General features: G+C 42.2%; 1 protein-coding gene across 5 annotated transcripts in view; it reads left to right on the forward strand.

The window, feature by feature from the left end:
* The window catches only part of LOC110090494 (uncharacterized), a 123045-nt gene that overhangs the window by 47086 nt on the left and 61791 nt on the right, over positions 1–14168 (forward strand). For 4 of the 5 annotated variants that reach the window (XM_078381239.1, XM_078381242.1, XM_072982743.2 and 1 more), the window contains exons 17-20: positions 6542–6759; positions 7357–7547; positions 8055–8357; positions 10578–10807. In XM_078381239.1, the coding sequence (XP_078237365.1) occupies positions 6542–6759; positions 7357–7547; positions 8055–8357; positions 10578–10807 (942 nt within the window). The remainder of the gene's footprint in view (positions 1–6541; positions 6760–7356; positions 7548–8054; positions 8358–10577; positions 10808–14168) is intronic. The other variant, XM_078381240.1, reaches the window with a different exon arrangement.

Consider the following 14168-nt stretch of genomic DNA (forward strand, 5'->3'; position numbering starts at 1 on the left):
TCCCCATATTGTACAGCTAGTACACAATTAATTATCTGTTGTACAGTTTTAAAATTGCATTTTGTATATTTTAGCCATAAATATGTTTTATGAGCTGGTCATTCAACCATAATAAATAAATAAAAATTCAGTGTGTGGTGGTTTTCAATATTGTCTGTTTTAATGGGGATGCAGAGAAAAATTGCTTCATTGTATATATATTTTAGATTGTGTGTGTATGTGTGTGCATGTACAAATTTCATTTTTCTAATTTGCACCTCCCTGAACCAAAGACAAGAATTAATGTTGCCTGCTATACAAGAATGAATGTGATTTGTAGTCATAAATGCATATTTCTTCTTTGTGGCCTCTGTCAATCCACACAAATGGGTTTTACTGCACCTGCACAGGACTTCTCGGAATATTCTAGAGCTTGTTTAGTAGGTACTACGTGATTAGTAGGACGTTGCCCATGGTGCACATGCTCTGCCCACCCGTATTACCTCAGTTCCTTTTAGACGCCCCTGAAATCGAACGAATAGGCCCTCAACGACAACGTCTTCTCTCTTCTTTCCAGTCAGTGGGGGACGCCAGGTCTGGATGTCTTCGCCACCCAAGGCAACATCAAGTACAGCAGATATTGCTCCAGAGTCGGCAGAGGAGAAAACTCTCTGGGCGATGCCTTCATGGTTGCTTGGGAAAACACCCTACTTTTCCTGTTTCTACCCATTCCACTCATCCAGAGGACAATAATCAGGATCCATCAGCTGGATCGAGATACCATCTTGATAGCACCATGGTAGCCTCATCAACCATGGTTCACCACTCTCAGGACCATGACCTCCGAATTTTGCAGGTTACCACTTCAACCTTCCCTACTCACTCAGGACGAGGGTCGGATTTGCCATCCCGACCTCAGCGCTCTAAACCTCACTGCGTGGAGAATTCTCCCAAAGTGGCTGAAGTCCTGAATAGAGCAAGGAAGCCATCTATTCAATTATTATATTCATATAAATGGAACTCATTTGTCACATTTGCTAAATTGCAGAAATTGCCCACAATTCCAGTTTCTTCGGATGCCCTTCTTAAGTCCCCTCATTATCTGTTTGGCCCATACACCGTTAAAAGTTTATATTTTGTCAGCATTTATAGCGGAAATCACAGTTTTAGCAGAGTAATTCACGGTTCAGGCAGTCCAGGAATAACTCACACACAGTCCAGCAGCATTTCCTTCAGCAACGTGTATTTACAGCATATTTACATCAGTCTGGCAGCATAACGTGTAGAAGTGATCTGCATGCAGGAAGAAGATACAACTAACTGTACAATCACACATATATACATATACATAACCAATCAGGTTACACATTACATCATCCCTGAGTTGCATCATCCCTGGATTGCATCAGCTCTGCTGAGTCAGGATGACTCAGCTTCAGCACACCTGATCATCGTGGATCCTCATTAATACACCCCATTCTGCTCAGGCCTGTAATTTTCCTTGACACCCCTCCAAATTTAAGGCTTGAGCAGAACGTATACGCAGCTCTTCAGTTATTTCTATGTGTCTACTTCTGCTTCGCATTTTATCAGTTGTCGCCATCTGGATGCACGTTTTTCTTCTGTGTGTACCCCTGAGCCACTAATTGCTGCCTATTACCTTTTGCCATGGTGGCAACCTTGTTTCAGTGAACACCTCATGTTCATCCATTGATTGTAATTCATCTTTCATGGCCTCTTCCCATTTCTTTCTTTCCATCTCTGGAAGAAGCATTACATCCTATAAATTCTTTGGCTCTTGGTATATGTGACACACTCTTATTTCTCCCACACCAAACCTTTCTGGAGGGATTCCCTTATTAGCCCTTTCTAACCTTCTAGGGATTTGTCTTTCTTCTTTAACTACAGGTTCACTTCCTGTCTCACTACACTCTCCATCTTCCTCTTCTTCTGACTTGCTATGACTGGTACTTTCTTCAGCCTCTTCCTTTGGCTCTACCTGATTTCCCTGTCTCTTCTGTCTTTCTGTGAAGGGAATGTACACTTGAGAGTTTGCATGCACCTTATCCCAGTTTTCATGTTCACAAAAATTTGCAGATCTGGAAATTACTACATTTTTGTTTCCATCCAGGAAACGATATGCCTTTGACCACCTTTCATAGCCCAAAAACCTCATTTTCTTTGCTTTTGCTTTTCCTTTTCTTCTGGTTTCCTTTGGTACATGTACCCAAGCACTGCAACCAAAAACTCTCATATGCTGTATGGAAGGCTCCCTCCCATACAGCATATAGTATGGGGTTTGCTCTATAGCAGAAGAATAAATTCTGTTAATGATATAACAAGACGTAACCACAGCTTTCCCCCAATAAGCATGGCTCATACTAGCATCAGCTAATAGAGCATCCTTTATTGTCTGTGGGACCCCATTCCTACACTCTGCAACCCCATTTTGAAAGGGAGAGTATGGGCTGGTCTTTCTATGAAAAATGCCAGTATTTGTCAGCCAATTTTGAAACCTTTCTGACATAAATTCAGACCCTCTATCCGTCTGAATTTGTGCTACTTTTTTGTCAAAACGTTTTCCCACATAAGCTAACCAATTTCTGAAATGACTGAACACTTCTGATTTATTTTTCATTAGGTAGCAGTAACCATATCTTGTATAAAGGTAAAGGTTCCCCTTGACAATTTTTGTCCAGTCCTGTTCGACTCTAGGGGGCGGTGCTCATCTCTGTTTCCAAGCCATAGAGCCAGCGTTTTGTCCGAAGACAATCTTCCGTGGTCACATGGCCAGTGCGACTTAGACACAGAACGCTGTTACCTTCCCACCAAGGTGGTCCCTATTAATCTACTCGCATTTGCATGCTTTCAAACTGCTAGGTTGGCGGGAGCTGGGACAAGCGACGGGCGCTCACCCCGTCGCGTGGATTCGATCTTACGATTGCTTGGTCTTCTGACCCTGCAGCACAGGCTTCTGCGGTTTAGCCCACAGTGCCACCACGTCCCTTTTATATCTTGTGTAGTCATCCACAATAACTAAAACATATCGTGCTCCACCCATAGATGGCACAAAAGGTCCAATTATATCTTCATGAACGAGCTGAAAAGCTCTCTCTGTTTGATTAGTACGCTCCCTTGGTCTTGGACTAATCTGAGATTTTGCCAGTTTACAAATATTACAATCCAGGTAGTTTTTACATGATTTTACTTTCACACCCTTAGCAAAACTTTCCATTTTCTGTATCACTCTGAAATTTGCATGCCCCAGCCTTCTATGCAACAGATGTGCACATTGATCATGAAAAGGTACATTTCTAACCATATTCTGTGCCACTTTGTTCTTCTTTAGTACATATAAATTATTTTCTAGTTTTAGTGTGGCATAAATCTCATTCCCTTTCTTAATTGTACATGTGCTGTTAGCAAAAACCACTGTATAGCCTTCTTTATCTAGCTTAGAGACGCTAAGTATGTTGCAGTCCAGTTTGGGCACTAACAGAACATTCTTAAGCTCTTTTCTCAAACCTGGCACAAATACATGTCCTTCTCCAGCCACAGGAGACCGTTCTCCATTTGCCAAACTGATGAAGCTGTGTTCTGAAGCTCCTAGAAAAGAAAACAATCTCTTATCATTAGTTAAATGACTAACCGCGCCACTATCGAGGATCCAGCTTGCTCTGACCTTGTTCTTATCTGCAGCTGCCTGCACAAGAAAAAAACTCCCTTTTTCCTCAGTTTTATTTCTCCTGCTGGACGCTTGTAAGCAGTCCCTCTGAAGATGTCTCTCAGAGTTACAAATGAAACAGCGTTTCACTGCAAATGTCTTGTTTTCTTGTTCTCCCCTCCTGAAAGCAGTCCTCCTTCGCTCTGGGCTGAATTGTCTCCTTCTCTCTGGGCTGTCACGTTTCCTTCATTGTGGGCTGGCTTGTCTCATTTTATCTTCTGATTTTTCATGTCTTTTTCTAGCTTCCTCAAGAAGCCTGCCTGTGAAGTACTGAAGAGTTAAATCTCTTTCTGGCATAGATTCAAGGCTTGTGACTAGCACGTCATAGCTTTCCGGCAGATTACTCAGAATAATATATGCTTTATCCATCAGTAAATTCCATATTTCTCTGTTGAAGTTCATTAAACAGGTTTTTCATCTTTTGTAAGTGATGGGACATGCTTTCACCTTCTTCTAGCTTAGCCTTATACAGCTTTCTGGTTAAGGATACTTTGGTTCCTGCTGAATCACGAACATAGATTCGTTTCAGCGTGTCCCAGCATTCTTTTGCTGAAGTCAGTCCACTTACGTGAGTCAGTTGGCTGTCTTCCAGGCAAAGAATGAATGTAGATAGAGCTTTCTCATTTTTCCTTTGTTCCTCATCATCTGGGGCAGCAGGGGGATGGCATACTATCTCCCACAAATCCTCCCGTCTCAGGAACATCTCAGCTTTCACTGACCACGTCTGGTAGTTATTTTCATTCAGTCTGATTACAGGAAAACCTCCCATACTCCCAAACGCCTGCATGTTGCTGCTTTTCTCTTGGTCCTCCATTTTTCTTCCCCTCCTGGGCTCTAAATGGCAGAACTCTCACTCCCTGGACTCTCTCTTGCCTCTCAGGTACCCACTGGTACTCACCGCCTTCCTTGATGCAACGCAGGTATCGCAGGGTGTAGCGCTGGGCCCATAACCTTCTGTCAGCGTTTATAGCGGAAATCACAGTTTTAGCAGAGTAATTCACGGTTCAGGCAGTCCAGTCACACACAGTCCAGCAGCATTTCCTTCAGCAACGTGTATTTACAGCAGTATTTACATCAGTCTGGCAGCATAACGTGTAGAAGTGATCTTCATGCAGGAAGAAGATACAACTAACTGTACAATCACACATATATACATATACATAACCAATCAGGTTACACATTACATCATCCCTGAGTTGCATCATCCCTGGATTGCATCAGCTCTGCTGAGTCATCCTGACTCAGCTTCAGCACACTTGATCATCGTGGATCCTCATTAATACACTCCATTCTGCTCAGGCCTGTAATTTTCCTTGACATATTTCTGCAATAGTTTCTTACCACCCTGAGGGGTCTGAAGCTTCCCGTTTGTTCTCTGATCCCACGTTAAAGAGATTTCTAAGAGAACTCAGAAATATGCGCCCACCTGTTTGACCTCCACTTCCCCAGTGGTCTCTCCAGGTCATTCTTTGCGCACTTCCTCGTCCTCCGTTTGAACGCATGGCTTCTGCCAACCTCAAACTTCTTTCTATTAAAGTTTTTTTCCTTGTGGCAATAACCTCAAGCAAGTGAACTGGCTGCTCTTCGAGCTGATGACCCGTATATTCAATTTTTCCCTGACAAGGTTGTTTTATATCCAGATGTGTCGTTCCCTCCCAAAGTAATCTCTGATTTCCACGATAATCAACCTCTAATTCTCCCAACATTATTTCCCAATCTATCTTCTGATGTTGAGCACATGCTCCACTCCCTTGATGTTTGTCGTGCCCTGGCATTTTATCTTTCCAGAACCAAGGACTTCTGTATTTCTCCCAGACTTTTTGTCTGTTTCCATGGCCCACGAAAGGGTTATCCTGCCTCCTCACAGACACTCTCAAAGTGGATGGTCTCGGTCATTACACTGGCTTATGAATTGGCAGGCAAGATTCCACCAGAGGTGCTGAAGGCACACTCCACAAGAGTGATGGCAACGTCTTCCTCTTTGTTGTGTGTCGTTGAAGTCCCTGACATCTGTCAAGCAGCCACTTGGTCTACACCCTTTACTTTTGTGATACACTATCGTCCCAATGTCAGGGCCAAGAAGGAAGCAAGTTTTGGAAGAGCTGTGCTGACTTTGTTGTTGGCATGATGGCCCTCCTTCCGGTAAGTGAGCTTGCTAGTCACCCATTTGTGTGGATTCACAGAGGCCACAAAAAAGAAAGGTTACTTACCTGTAACCATGGTTCTTAGAGTGGTGCTTGTGAATCCAACATCCCGCCCAGCCTCCCCGCTGTCCGTCACTTGCTGTCTTGAAGTTTGTGGGGGTCAGAGCTTTGACAGCGGTAGACATTCGAAACTGAGGTAATATGGGCAGGCGGAGCCTGCGCGCCACAGGGCAACGTCCTACTAATCACATCTTTTTAAGCTCTAGAATATTCCAAGAAGTCCTGTGCAGGCGCAGTAAAACCCATTTGTGTGGATTCACAGAGGACCACTTGAAGAACCATGGTTACAGGTAAGTAACCTCCCTATTGCTGAGATTGCAAAACCAAACATGTGTTTGTGTTTATTTGAAAGAAAAAGTTCAAAGGAATCTCCGTACAGTTACAAAATGTGCAGAAATGTGCTCTATTAAGTGGGTGAGTTCATCCAAAAAAGTCTCTTTCCTTCTGGTGCAGACTTTCATTCCCCTCCACTCTTGTGGGGGAGGGTGGCGGGGAGCCTGCCTGATTTGCTTTCATCGAGTGGAAGATTTAGAACATCTAAGCAGGGGTTGAGAGCAGTCAGTATCCCTGAGCATTGGGGCTTGAAGCCTTCTAATTCAATAGTTTCTTTGTTTTGATTTTTCCCTGTGCTTAGGTCCATGCTACCGCGAACCGGTATGGAAGGAATGGTTTCAATGGCTCCTTTTACCTCCATTCCCGTGGAAAGGATGTTACCCTGCTGCAGGTAGACTTCAACAACGAGATGAAAAAGAACACCAGAGCCCTGAGAGTGAGCTCTGTCCTAAGACAAACAATTCTGACACAGTTCAACCCTCTGTGGCTGCAGTTCCTGGGCAACATGTCATCCACAAGGTAAAAGAAAAGGGATGCCCACGGCTGAGGGAGAGACACCCTGCTTCGCTTCACAGGGTCCCTGCTGATCTCTGGCTCAGATTTAAGCTTTTGGGTCTGTAGGGTAGCAAAACAATTAGTTGACTTGCTGGATTAATCAAACACAACATTATAGTTTGTTTCTAATACAAATGTGAAAATAAATCTGATCATTTCAGCATGTAAACATAAGAAAAAGTAGTATGCTTTGCAAAATTCATTCTGCAGATGTTTAACTATTCTGCCTGATTCAGTCAACTTTTTTTTAGTCCTTGGGCCAAACGGCAAGGCGCTACAACAGTGAGTGTTCTTTGCCACATCTTTGGCCTCCGAGTTTTCACTAGATTGTATTCACACAACCAACCCCATTTTTGCCTCATAAGGGCCAGAAAGTTGTTATAGATTACAGCTGAAATTCCCAGTGAAATGTATAGTGAGTGTTACAGTTCTGCAGCTGTTTCTGCACTTCTGCAGGATCAGAGGCTTTCGCAGAGCAGCAATTCAATGGCAGACCTGTTGGAAAGCCCTCCATAGGCCACTGTGGCTGCCCACTCACTTTTGCCTCTTTCTTGCACCTAGGCTTGTGTTGTCTTCAGGGATGAAGTTAGGCCAGGATGGTTTTCACCTGAGTGTTATGGGATCCAGAGGGCAGAAAGCAGGTCTTGCGCTGCGTGCCAGTGTCCAACACAATCTGGACAGCCTCAGACATATCCTACCTGAGGACCTTGCTTTGGAAAGTTCTCTCAAAAGGAAGAAAAACCTTCAGGAAGGTATGTGACTTAGCTGGACGGTTCTGAATACATGCTCATCCTCCTTGAACACATTTAGAGTTAGGGAGGATGAAAATTTTGTTTCACTTCATTTTTGATGGGAACATACAAAATTAGCACTTTAAAAATATTCAAGATGAAAAGAACTTTAGATTTTTAATTTAAAAAAACCTGTATCGGGGGGGGGGGGAAGCAAAATGAACAGACTCACGCATCCAGGCCTGTAACACTGACCTCAGCAGCCTTCAAAACACACACACAAAGTTTCATTGTGTGCATGTTTTGTCATAGGACATGATTTGTATTTTATTTGCAGTTTCTGCATAACACTATCCAAAGAACTCCAGTTATTGCAGTGGAACAGAGTGTAAAACCAACAAATAAACCGGCCACTATGGAAGTAGTCTCAGATCCATAAATGCTCATGCCTTACTGAATTTGTTACTATTTCAAAGTGTGATAAGACTCTTTGTTGTTCTAGAGAACTCTCTTATTTCCATTTAACAGCCATTGTCAGCATGTTGGTTAACCGGTCACTGTTTGGAATGCACATCCAGAACAGAAATATGTTTGGCAGTGAAAGCCTTCGAAACATCACTGTCATTGTGACTCAGAATGGCAGCCATACATTCCCAGCAGAGACAAAGTTAAGAGGACAACTGGAGTTTAAAAAAGGAAGCCAGAGGTGTGCAGTCAGCGTGCATATGGGCGGAAGGATGCTTTGTCTTGATATTACAAGCATTACCACTGAGGGCCAGATGGAAATCAGTGGTACTCTCACAGACAACATCAGCAATTTATATACTGCAGGTATGGAATCCTCTAAAGCCCTGGGCCAATAGGACTGAAAAGTGTACTTATTTTTTTTTTATTTAAAATATTTTTAACCTGCCTTTCTCCTTTAAAAGGACCCTAGATGGCTTACAACAATTAAAAGACAGTATTTAAGTTGAGGGCAACAAGGATGATCAGGGGGCTGGAACCTAAGTCTTATGAGGAAAGACTGAAGGAAATGGATATTTTTAGCCTTGAGAAAAGAAGACTGAGGAGAGATATTATAACATTTTTCAAATACTTGAAAGGTAGTCATACAGAGGAGGGACAGGATCAGTTCTTAGTCACCCCAGAGTGCAGGGCATGGAACAATGGATTCAAGTTACAGGAAGCCAGATTTCAGCTGAATATCGGGAAAAATGCCCTAACTATTAGAGCAGTAAGACAGTGGAACCAATTACCTCGAGAGGTGATGAGTGCTCCAGCAGTGAAGGCATGCAATAAAAACTTAGACCACCTGACAGATATCCCTTGATTCATATTATGCATTGAACGAGGGGTTGGACTTGATGGCCTTATAGGTGCCTTCCAACTTCATTATTCTATGATTCTGTGAATTCCAAAAATAGCTGCTGCTAGTAAAATCATCCTGGTGGCAGCAGTTTTGGGAAATTAAAGACTTCCCCCTCCTGTCCCATGGCCCCAGATGGTCTACTGATGATGAAAAGGAGACTTGGAGACTTTGATCTACAAATTAGAAATGTTTTATTTCTGAAAAATGGCTATGGCTGATATATTCAGCAGTGTAGCTGCATGAACAGCCAATGAAGGGGGAAATGCCACTTTATTAGTATGATTAATATTGTTTCCTAGTTATTTTTGAAGTTATTTTAAAAGGGTAAATTTAAGCATTTTTAGAGCCATTTTGACAGTTAAAGTTTTATGTTGTTCTCTTACCAATCCTCAGAGTTTTTTTCCCATAAGGGAACAAACGTTACCCCAAGACAGTAATGAGCAATGCAATGTTACTTTTTAAATACTTTAGCTATAACACTCTAATGAGGAATAGGATCACATTACTTTTAAAATATAGCATTCCACATTATGGCCATTGGCACTGAAAAACATGTAGAAAATGTAGAAAACACTGGCTTTCCCTTGTGGTTTCATTTTCCAACCCTTGCTTTTAAAATCTTACCTTTGCTTTGATCCTTACCATTTAGTCCTAAAGTCCATTTTAATTCATGATGAAAGATTCCTTAGAAACTCCAGTTGTTTTAGCTGGGCTACTAGTCAACTGAATGATAAAAGGTCCCAGACATCAAAGCAAAGAGAAACTAATAGATCCACATTGGCATTAAAGAGGAAGTGTATCTTTAGTTACAGCTACAAGTATACTTTACCCTTTAACGGGCTTTTCTTTCAGCATTAGGGTGCTCTTGGAGTGTTTCGCTTTTTGCCTGCTTCTTTCAAGGAGAATAGGCTCGAATGCTTCCATTAGCAACATCTGGAGGGCATTCTAAAATGAGATGAAAGAGAGATGTATTCTGCAGAGGGAATTCTTATTATGGATGCACTCCAGAACTGAAATCCAGCATAGTTGTGTGGTGCCCTTAAGTGTGACAGTGCAAATTGCTGGCTGTTACTGTGACTTCGCTCAGTTGGATGTTAAAGGTCCCCAGATTTTATTTCTGAGCTTCAGTTAAAGCAGTGGTTCTTAACCTTGGGTTACTCAGGAGTTTTGGACTGCAACTCCCAGAAGCCTTCACCACCAACTGTGCTGGCTGGGGTTTCTGGGAGTTGCAGTTCAAAAACATCTGAGTAACAAAGGTTAAGAACCACTGAGTTAAAGTACGGTTAGGGGACCTTGTCGATAACAGGACTGAAGGTGGGGATAGCAGAATTTGCAATAGAGCTACAGCTGGAGGGTTACACTACTGTGAAACAAGAGTTGTGGGGGATCCAATTAATTATTGAAACTTTAGGCTTAGGAGAAGAGCTTATTTCCCCAGCTGATGTTCTAAGGATGCAGAGTCTGGAAAAGTTACTTTTGGGGGGCTACTTTCACAAATTTCCCAGGCAACATGGTCAATGACTATGCTAGCTGAGGGACTCTGGGAACTGAGGGCTAAAAAAGCAGTTTTCCCAAGCCCAGAATGAGATACCCCGCACTGCAGATGCTCTTTAGAATACGAAGAAATGCTGTGTTGACTTTAGTTTCATTTTGCACATTCTCTCTTTCTCTCTTCTCTTGAGGGCTCTCCACAGAAAGTAGCATCATAGCCAAGTATTGCCGCGTTGATGCCAATGATACAGTAACTGTACAATTCCAGGGAGGCAACAAAAGATTTACTGCTACCTTTGGACTTCAGAAACCAGACCAGGAAATCTTTCAAGCTCAGTTCACTGCAAGCATCAGCCACAACATTAAGAAACTGAAGCAATATGGAATACCTTTCACTATAGAATCTGCTTGTTATTACAAAGTAAGGAAAACCAATTTTGTACAGGGTGGCAAACCTCTTCGAGGGCCACATTCCATTTAAGGGAAGTGCTAATGGGAAGTATTCCAGTCTTTGGTGGGACCAAGAATACCTCCATATTTCAGCTTAAAGATCTTACTGCCTGTAGTTAAGACTTAAGTGCATGTCAACCTATTAAAAAAGAAACAAGGTGCAAAATTGGGGAACCTCCAAGCAAAGATATAATGGAGGAAGGAGTGTGGCCTTCTGAGGAACTCCAGAGGAGGGCCAAATTCAGACCTGAGGGAGATTAGATTTGTGCCGAGATTGCCAATTCCCCATCCCTACTTCATAGACAATTTTACTTTTCTGGCCATTGAGGAGGTGTTAGAATGTAAAAGTATTAGAGCAAGCCAACTAACAAATAAGATGTAAAGCAACAAAACAACAGAATTTTCTCAGGTAGTTGATGGTCTCCTTAGTACATTATGATATGAACTATTATGGCCAGGGCTCTTTTGGACTACAATGGTCTGTAAGCACCTTCTTGATAGCAGTTTGTTGTCCTCAGTCTTTATCAACCACTGCCTCACCTGACAGCAAACTTAACTGATGTGTCAAGATTGAAATGAAAACAGAGCCACTGGTGTGATTACACAAGGAAACAGAGCACATTTTAGACCACTTGTTGGTGGTCTGGTGCAATAATTTTCCAGCAGTCATATGATATATGGGGAATTGTGGTCCAGCTCAACCCTGATCCATACCCAAGCTGAACATTTTTAGTCCAGTTGTAGGGCTACTATTTTTGGAGCCATGCTGGACCAATTCCCCAACAGACTGAAGGTACACTTTAAGGGACTTTGCTCCTGACGAAGTGACCCTTTCCAATATGCATGCCTTTCCCACTGTCAGATGACACCCTAAGAAACAAGAGGGACATATTATGCAAGATATTTAAAGGTTTACAGAAATATTTTTAAAAAAGGGGGGGGGATAAGGACTCATCCAGACAGAGTATTTGTTGTGATTGTGTTTTGTGGTGCTGGGTGAGTGCAGACTTTATCAAGTTTTCTGTCTGTGCTTACTCTTCAAAATCCCACTTTGCTTCTCTTTAAGAAATCATCCTCCTTTAAAGAAATGGTTCAGCTTGAAGAAACACTTTCGAAATGATCTTCCATTCTGTTTTCTTCTAGCACTACTATTGAAAGGTTCTAGTCTGAGTCCGTAGCAGCAGAGGCTCACTCTGGAAATCTGCTATCTTTCAAAACACACACACACACACACACACACAAACACATAACTCTTTCAAAAAGGTTGAGAAAATGCTTTAAAATGTGTGTGTGTGTGTGTGTGTGTGTGTGTGTGTGTGTGCTGGATTCTGTTGTAGTTGTTTTAGTACATTACCACTATACATGAAAGCTTCTAACTGAAAGAATTCCAATTGAACTCTGCTCCAATTTAAAGGGAAACAAATTTGAAAAGATTTTTTTAAAAACCTCAGAAAGCCAGATTTGGTCACCGTTGATACTGAATTGAGACTTCTGTTGTCTGGGTGACAAGAGAAAAACTTATCTCATTGGTTCACATGTGGATACATATAAGGGAACAAATGCTCTATTTGGCTGGGCACAAAGCTGCCAAAAACAAAACAAGAAGCCCTCCTCAGAAAGAGGTCAGTGGGGACTGAGGATGCCACAGAACTCTAAGGATCAAAACTGGGGACGAAGTGCCAAAATGGTGCTTCGTTCTGGTTCGTAGGTCGTCCACCCATGAATTGCCCCCCAGTGGCCCGATGAACCACGAATCACTTTGTCAGTTCGTCAGGTCATATTTTTTTTAGACAGCCCTTGGGGCTAAATAATAATTTAAAAAGCCCCGGCCCCCACAGCCTTCCTATGGCACGGGGGCATAGAAAGAGGAGGGAGAGGATCAAAGTGGGATCAAAGCGATCCCCCAGCCCCACAATCTTTGCAAAGACAGTGGGGCTGGGGGATTGCTTGCCCCCCCCCTTCAATTTTCTTTCTATGCCTGCTCGGGCATAGGAAGAGGGGGGAAGCCTGATAGATGAAGGGACAGATATAAACGGTTATATTAGTTTCTTTGTATTTGTCGGAGTCTCTGGACCTCAAGAATATGAAGCAACGAATATCTGACGAATCAGCAATATTCGTTGACTATCACAATCCTTTTTTATATTCATCTCCATGTCTAGTCAAAACTAAACCATACGTGAAGAATATCATCATCAGAAGGGGTACTTCCTTAATAGGGGAAATACTTATTTGTCATACCACTTCCCTCTTTGGCATTTCTGTGACTTGTGTTTTGTGACTGATCATTTTGAAGGAAAACGAAGTATTAATTTGCAATTCTGATGGCCCAGGTTCATACCTCTAAGGCAGTAGTTCCCAACCTTTGTTAACCCTGGTGTTTTTGGACTGCAACTCTCAAAGAATTTGTTCCCGTTTGTTAACCACCTTTTTAAAGTGAGGTGTCGAGAACTGGACACAGTACTCAAGATGAGTCCTAACCAGTGCTGAATAGAAGGGAACTAGTACACCATGTGATCTGGGGATTATACTTTAGTTAATGCAGCGTAAAACAGCATTGGTGTTTTCTTTCTTTCTTTCGTTTGCAACCACATCACACTCATATTCACCTTGTGATGCCCCACTCCTCCCCGTTTGAGAGGGAGCCACTGATAAGCACTCTCTGAGTGCAATTTTGTGTATCCATTTCTAACTAGTTGTTCTATCCAGCCCACACCTGGTTAATTTACTAAGCAGAATATCTCGAGACACTTTATCAAAATTTTATCAATATATATTAAGATATCTCACCCTCTACCCAGGGAGGTTATTCAATCAAAATATGAGATAAAGTTAGTCTGGCAGGATTTGTTTTTGATAAATGACAAATCCATGTTGGCTTCTACTTTCAAGGTGCTTGCAGAATGACCACTTTATAATCTGCTCCAGAGTTTTTTCTGGGACTGATGTCAGACTGACTGACTGACTGACTGGTCTATAGTTCCTGTTTCCCCCCTTTGAAGATAGGGAGAATATTAGCCTTCCCCCAATCATCATGCTGGTTGCAAGTCCTACACTTTTAGCCAACATCATTTTTCCTTCTTGCTCCAAATCCTTGAGTCATTTTTACTAGCAAGATTACCTGGTTTCAGTGACAAATGCTCTAAATTGTATTTGTGACTTAAGTGATAGGAAGAGAGCAAATAGTACGTGTGAGATAATAAATATGGATAAATCTTAGATTATTATCTCATGTTTAAATGATGAATATAAGAGTGCAACTGGTTGAAGGAAGTTTCTGTGGTAGCCTTCATGATAACTGCATTTTGGTTCCTGAACAATAATCCTTTGGA

Source organism: Pogona vitticeps, chromosome 13 (assembly GCF_051106095.1).
Source record: "Pogona vitticeps strain Pit_001003342236 chromosome 13, PviZW2.1, whole genome shotgun sequence".
NCBI classification, from domain to species: domain Eukaryota; kingdom Metazoa; phylum Chordata; class Lepidosauria; order Squamata; family Agamidae; genus Pogona; species Pogona vitticeps.